Here is a 6,933-nt window from a genome sequence, read left to right as displayed (position 1 = left end):
TTCCCCTGCAACCGCCAAAAACCCTGAATTCCCAATTCGACCAATCTCTCAACTTTTTATTTTTATTCAAAATAACCCCTCTTCTTTTTTCTTTATTCATTTACCTACCAAAGACAACAACAAAAGACAATTAGGATTTAGGCCCCAACCGCAACACATATCCCCTTCTCTCTCTCCCTCTCTCTCTCAGTCTGGCTTCAAGGTTAGTCCTTTTTGTTTTTTAATTTCTCGTTAATAGGCTTCTTGCGCTTTCTTCTATCTATTTACAATTCCTTTCTGTTTTGTTTTGCCTTTTCCATTCGTTTGGGATTGGAATTATATATATATATATATATTTATATTTATATGTATGTATGTGTAAATTTCTCACGGTTCCTCAATATATTATAAGCTGGTTTTGTTTGGGTTTTTATTTACGTCTTCTGCGTTTTTTTTTTTTTTGCATCCGGCATTCTAAATTTCCATACTTTTTATTTTTATTTTTTATCAATTATCTTTCCTTTTGTTTTACCCGTTTTTCTCTCTGGTTGTTTGAATTACTGTTGATTAGCTATGAGTTATTATTGTCTCTTTTGTTTTTGGTCTGGGTAGCTCGTAAATTGAAAATCTACATTGTTTATTCTGTGCAAAAATCTTGACTTTTCAGAACCTAATATATATACCTGATCTCATTCTGGTTCTGTTGGTCACTGAACAATGTTTTGGTTTGGATTAAAATTGATAGCATGTCATGACTGCAGAAGATAAATAAAGTATAACTTTTTGTTGTTGTTGTTGTTGTTGATGGGCAGCTCTTGAATTGAACCTTTACATTGTGCAAATCAAGACTTTCTAAAAAGTTCTTTATATGTATGATATAGCTGAGTGTGGTTTTTGTTAGTGATGAAGAATGTTTTTGATTTACAATACTAGTAGGTAATGGATGCAAAGAAAGTGATAGCAATATGTCAGTCTGGTGGAGAATTCGTGACCAACAAAGATGGGTCCCTCTCCTACAGTGGAGGAGAGGCCTATGCACTTGACATTGACCACCAAACACAACTCCAAGACTTCAAGTCCGAATTAGCCGATATGTTTAACTGCACTACTGATACAATGACCCTCAAGTATTTCCTTCCCGGCAATAAGAAGACTCTCATCACCATCTCCAAGGACAAGGACTTGCAGCGAATGCTCAACTTTCTCGGCGATTCCTCGACCGCTGAGATCTTTATCATGTCTGAGGAAGCCGCTGCGCGAAACGTATCCAACATGCCCGCTAGTAGGTACTTAAATTCTAGTATCCAGATCATGTCATTTTCTTCTTCTTTTGATTATGTCTTTTTCTTTTACCTGCCCGCATGCCAAGTGCAAAAAATATCTCAATTTTACATGATGTTTCAACACTCACATGCTCTAGCATTATAAATATTGGTGCAGTAGACATTCAAGAAATGCTCTGGCTGTAAATTTTATTAGATAGTAGGAAAACTGAATTATTGACAAGATAGGAGCCTTTGTATAGGCTTGTTGGCCATAGCCCACTAATACTAGACTGCCCGCGTAAGCATCACTCTACGCACATAATCAACAGGTTATAACACCAAAAATACCCTAATAATAATGCTAAAAAGAGCAATGGTACACATCATGAACAATTTTATCAGAATACGATGCATATGTGTAAAATTCCGTTAGATTTTATTTAACTGGAATTAGTGTTCTGTCCCAAACTTTTTTTTTTTTTTCCTTTTACCCCTTACCATTTACAAGTTATATTCTAGTTTTATGAACGCCTAATAATATACTCTGTTATGGTGCTGCGTCAAAATCAAATATCCCACATTTTCGTAGTCACTTTTGCATCATACATGATTCATTGCATCCCTTTATGCATTGTAACAGATACGGTTGAACCTGTTGCAGGTCAAGCAGGACAACTGTGTCAGAAGCAGTTGTTCCTGTGGTTGAGGGTGCTGATGTTGCAGCTGAAACAGGCACTGTCACTGACCAAAATAATCTGAGCGCTTATGAAACCCCTCTGCGGGTTGTTCCTCCTGGTTCCAGCAACGACACTCATCGTAAAGCCGCACAGCAGTGGGAAAACACGATCACTGGTGTGGACCAAAGGTTTAACAGTTTCAGCGAATTCCGGGAAGCTTTGCATAAATACTCAATTGCACATGGATTCGCTTACAGGTACAAGAAAAATGACAGCCACCGTGTCACTGTCAAATGCAAGTCTCAAGGCTGCCCGTGGCGGATTTATGCATCAAGGTTGTCAACTACCCAGTTGGTTTGCATCAAGAAGATGCACGCTCATCATACGTGTGAAGGAGCTGCCGTCAAAGCAGGGTATCGCGCAACAAGAGGTTGGGTTGGGAGTATCATAAAGGAGAAGCTGAAAGTTTCTCCAAATTACAAGCCGAAGGATATTGCTAGTGACATCAAAAGGGAGTATGGGATTCAGTTGAACTATTCGCAGGCATGGCGTGCGAAAGAAATCGCCAGGGAACAACTTCAGGGCTCCTACAAAGAGGCATATACTCAGTTACCCTCTTTTTGTGAGAAGATTAAGGAGACTAATCCCGGGAGCGTGGCTACATTCACCACAAAGGAGGATTCCAGCTTTCACCGTCTCTTTGTATCGTTCCACGCCTGCATTGTGGGGTTCCAACAAGGTTGCCGCCCTCTCATTTTCCTTGACAGCACTCCTCTAAACTCGAAATACCAAGGCGTTCTGTTATCTGCCACAGCTGCAGATGGCAATGACGGCATCTTCCCGGTTGCATTTGCTGTTGTGGACGCCGAGACGGACGATAACTGGCATTGGTTCTTAATGGAACTCAACTCCACTATTTCTTCGACATCTCAGCAGATGACATTTGTCGCCGACTTCAATGACGGCTTGAAGAAGTCATTGGCCGAGGTATTCGACAAATGCTACCACGGATATTGCGTACGCCATCTAGCTGAGAAGCTCAACAGGGACTTAAAAGGGCAATTCTCTCACGAGGCAAGAAGATTCTTGATCAACGACTTCTATGCTGCTGCTTATTCCCCGAAACTTGAAGGCTTCCAAAGAAGCGTGGAGAACATAAAGGGTATTTCTCCTGATGCTTACAACTGGGTCATCCAAAGCGAGCCTGATCATTGGGCCAATGCCTTCTTCGGAGGGGCTAGGTATAACCTGATGACATCAGGGTTTGGGCAGAACTTCTACAGTTGGGTGTCAGAGGCAAATGAGCTTCCAATAACACAAATGATTGATGTTTTGAGAGGCAAAATGATGGAGTCAATCTACACAAGAAGGGTCGAGTCGAATCAGTGGACAACAAAGCTAACACCTTTAAGGGAAGAGAAGCTTCAAAAGGAAACTATAACTGCTCATACTCTTCAGGTGTCAATGTCACCTCATGGAGGCTCTACATTTGAGGTCCACGGAGAAGCTGTGGAGATTGTCGATGTTGACAATTGGGATTGCAGCTGCAGGGCTTGGCAGCTCGAGGGCTTGCCTTGTTGTCATGCAATTGCTGTTATGGAATGGACAGGAAGAAACCCTTATGATTATTGTTCTAGGTACTTCACTGTGGAGAGTTATCGGTCGACTTTTGCAGAGTCGATTCAGCCCGTTCCCGATGTGGACAAGCCATTGCCTTTGACAGAGTCGTCAAGTCAGGCATTGTCGGTAACTGTGACACCCCCGCCTACTAGACGACCACCGGGGAGGCCAAAGATGAAGCAGCCCGAGTCATTAGACATGATAAAACGACAGCTCCAGTGTAGCAACTGCAAGGGCCTTGGGCACAATAAGAAGACTTGCAAAACTACACTTCCTCTTCCTAGTATTTCCTCCTAGTAGTAACTACACTCTGGTACACCTTCTTAGGCAATTATTTGTAAAGTAGGTTGGCGCTTGATTTCTGCTTTTTCGTCCAGATGTATATGCTTCTTCTCCTGACATTTTTTCGTGGACGTTTTAGGATTTTTGCGCTTTTTGCCAGTTTTAAGATTAGATTGATAGGTTAGGGTACTATTTCTCTTCTTTTTTTTTGTTTTTAAACACACTCTGGTTGACGAATTATCTCATTATTTTTTGCCTCCCACCTCGTCGCTTATCATGTTAGTTGTCTTTTTTATTTTCTTCTTGAAACTCTCGTTTGTCGCCTTTGCCTGTGAAGTAGGAGCGGTGGACAAAGTTTCAATGAAGTACACGTATTATTTCTTTTCATATTTTGAAGCCTTTTTCGCCTGCAATACGTGCAACTGCAAAGCAAACTGGTGTCCTTTGTCCCTTTCTTTTGTTTACATTTCCATCTTTTTTTTTTATGTTTTACGTTATAAATTCTGTCATGTGGAAAGAAGAAAGGCACCCATGAAAACGACAGTGTCCAGGAAGAAAACGACATGAGTAGAAACAATAATAACGACACTACTTTACAGGGAAAACAAATTTCATAGTACTTGACATTTGGCAAACACCAGAATGTTGTGGAAAAAGCAATTCGTCGTTCCTGGACTGGACAACTTTTGATGCAGTATTTTGATTTGATTTTGACAAAAACACACACCCACCCTTCCTTTTAAGCGGTGACATCTGTTGGGACACGTGGCTACGTCTCAGTATCTAAACCCTTCTAAACTCCCCACGTTTGCATTAGACCTCGTACGTGTACTTCCACGATGCATCCTCTGTCTACCAAACTCTGAAACTCATCATCTTACTTTAAAAACCCAACCCTCGCCTCCTCAAAAATTGATCCACTCACTAACACTTTTTCCCTTATATATTCCGGTGATTGATCTTGATCTTGTGTATGATCAAATAGTGTGACATATATAAAGTAGTATTGATCATATAATGGCTTGCAAGCAACGGCGTCGTTTCGGGCGGTTCTTCTATGTTTCGGTGGTGGTTATGGTTATAATAGCCGCCAGTTTTGCTAGTACTTGCGGCGGTTCCGGCGTAGGGCACATGCCGTCCACAACCGAAGAAGGCGGTGACTTCGAGGAGGTTAAGGAGAGGGCACAGCAGACGCAGAACAAGGCGGCGGAGACGGCTAAAGAGGCCAACGAAGCTTCGGAGACATGGACGGAATGGGCCAAAGAGAAGATCTCTGAAGGCTTAGGGTATAATAAGGATGCTGACGCCAAAGATGCGCCTAAGAAAGCTTCCGATACTGTCTCTGATACTGCCAAGAAGAGCAAGATCCAGGAGGTCGCTTCTGGTAATAGTAATTAACAATTACTTTTATGTCATGTTCTTTTCCCTTCTTAAAAGCACTTATAAATAGTCATATCTAATTAAAAAATTTTCATATAATATCACATTTCAACCTAAATTAAAAATTTAAATTAACGAACCGAACAAGTTCTTAATCACTACTCTCCAAAATCCGGCTTTATTTAATTTTTGCTTTTGCTCAAGAAAAATCCCTCTTTATTGAGTTTTATATTACTGAGTCTCTATAATCGATAATAGAGATTGTTCTGTCAAGTACTTGCTGATTCTGTATAAATTAATGTTATTTGTATTGTGTTAGTGGTCATAATATATTATATACTTTAATATTGAGAACTGGAGACTTGAATGTATAATACGTACTAACGAACTTTGAAAATAATTTGCTTCGCATGTGTTTTGGGCGTGACTATCCTTGTTACGTTTGTTGTTAACAAGATGTGTTGCCTTTTTAAAAATAAAAAAAATAAAAAAAAAATAAAAAGAAAAAAAGAAGGCAAAATTTAATTTTATAATGATACTTTTATGAGTTTCATTTCAGTTTAGTTTATTGGTAATTTTAGTTTAGTTTATTGTTAACAAAATGGTTAAGTCAATAGCAAAGTAATATGTGAATATGAATGTGAATGAATAGCATGAGTATATATAAATATATATATATATATGCACGCGCAGAGACTGGTGAGTACAGCGCGGACAAGGGAAGATCGGCAACAGAGAGAGCAGCCGAAACAATAAGCGAAGCCAAGGAGAAGGCCTACGACTCCGCAAAAGCCGCAAAAGAGAAGGCCTACGAGAGTGCTCAGAAGGCAAAGGAGAAGGTTTACGACGCGACCGGCGCGGCAAAGGAAGTCAAGGACAAGAAGGCAGGCAAGACATTGAACGAGACAACAGAGAAGGCAAAGGAGAAGGCGGAGGAAGCGGAGGAGGAGAAGGGAGAGGAGGGCTATGGTGCTGCCACGAAGGACAAAACGCAACATCTCAAGGATAAGGTTGCCGGCGGTGGCCGAGGGAGGGATGAGGAGCTCTGATGAGCTTAATTTTGAGATCAATAAGGCGTACTACCATGCATTAATATATGATACGTAATCCCTTTAAATATTTTGCAGGCATGTTTTGGTTTTGTTTTGACGCGCGTCTTTTTATATATAGGGTGCATGAATGTGTCTTGTGTTATCATGTTATTCTATGTTACGAATAATTTTTCCTTTCGACTTATTTTGCGAGTACTATATATGGTTGGTTTATGACAAAAGACATCATGGATGGACTGTTTTGGAATGGATCTGTCAGTGATCCAATACATGAGTTCATTACAACTTCTATTGCAGCCCCCCTTTTTTTTAAATGGTCTTTTTCAATTAGAGTAATTATATTTGCACCATCTATATTTATTACAATTTTACCCTGTAATAAAATTACATTAAAATTGATTATCTCCACATAAACCATAAATAAACGATGAATAGAAATAGTATATATATTTTTTTTAAACAAGTAAAAGGGCATACATACACCCACATTAATTATATTAGAAAGTATTTTTACACCCCACATCTCTAACTAAAGCTAATTTCATCTTTAAAAATCATGTACAGAAGTGGAGTACAGAGCTCTTGAAAGAGATTTTATTATATATCAAAAGTATGTGAAAGATATTTGGCTCAGCAAGTACAAAGATAAGCTTGTTTCCGTATGGACAAAACTCAGTT

At 39.7% G+C, this 6,933-nt stretch overlaps 2 protein-coding genes across 3 annotated transcripts; both read left to right on the top strand.

The window, feature by feature from the left end:
* The first annotated feature begins 20 nt into the window (after positions 1–20).
* LOC21408790 lies at positions 21–4,212 on the top strand. 2 transcript variants are annotated; one of them, XM_010100440.2, is made up of 3 exons: positions 21–202; positions 916–1,265; positions 1,906–4,212. In XM_010100440.2, the coding sequence occupies exons 2-3, from the start codon at positions 919–921 to the stop codon at positions 3,836–3,838; spliced, it is 2,280 nt and encodes a 759-aa protein (XP_010098742.1). In that variant the 5' UTR covers positions 21–202; positions 916–918; the 3' UTR covers positions 3,839–4,212. The 2 variants fall into 2 exon arrangements, with proteins under 2 accessions (XP_010098742.1, XP_024022908.1); XM_024167140.1 differs by having other exon boundaries at positions 913–1,265.
* A 463-nt stretch (positions 4,213–4,675) lies between these two features.
* Positions 4,676–6,544, top strand: LOC21408789 (late embryogenesis abundant protein D-29). Its single transcript, XM_010100439.2, has 2 exons — positions 4,676–5,207; positions 5,897–6,544. Exons 1-2 carry the CDS (start codon positions 4,841–4,843, stop codon positions 6,250–6,252), a joined length of 723 nt encoding a protein of 240 aa, XP_010098741.1. The 5' UTR covers positions 4,676–4,840; the 3' UTR covers positions 6,253–6,544.
* The last annotated feature ends 389 nt before the right edge of the window (positions 6,545–6,933 follow it).

Source organism: Morus notabilis, unplaced genomic scaffold (genome assembly GCF_000414095.1).
Source record: "Morus notabilis unplaced genomic scaffold, ASM41409v2 Scaffold467, whole genome shotgun sequence".
Lineage (NCBI taxonomy): Eukaryota > Viridiplantae > Streptophyta > Magnoliopsida > Rosales > Moraceae > Morus > Morus notabilis.
The sequence above is the reverse complement of the archived record's forward strand: the minus strand, read 5'-3'. Positions and strand labels throughout refer to the sequence as shown.

Bases quoted from the DNA above. Each gene is read 5' to 3' on its own strand.
- LOC21408790 (XM_010100440.2), top strand. From the start codon at position 919: ATGGATGCAAAGAAAGTGATAGCAATATGTCAGTCTGGTGGAGAATTC. The intron at 1,266-1,905 runs GTACTTAAATTC...AACCTGTTGCAG, and splicing joins TCCAACATGCCCGCTAGTAG to GTCAAGCAGGACAACTGTGT.
- LOC21408789 (XM_010100439.2), top strand. From the start codon at position 4,841: ATGGCTTGCAAGCAACGGCGTCGTTTCGGGCGGTTCTTCTATGTTTCG. The intron at 5,208-5,896 runs GTAATAGTAATT...ATGCACGCGCAG, and splicing joins GATCCAGGAGGTCGCTTCTG to AGACTGGTGAGTACAGCGCG.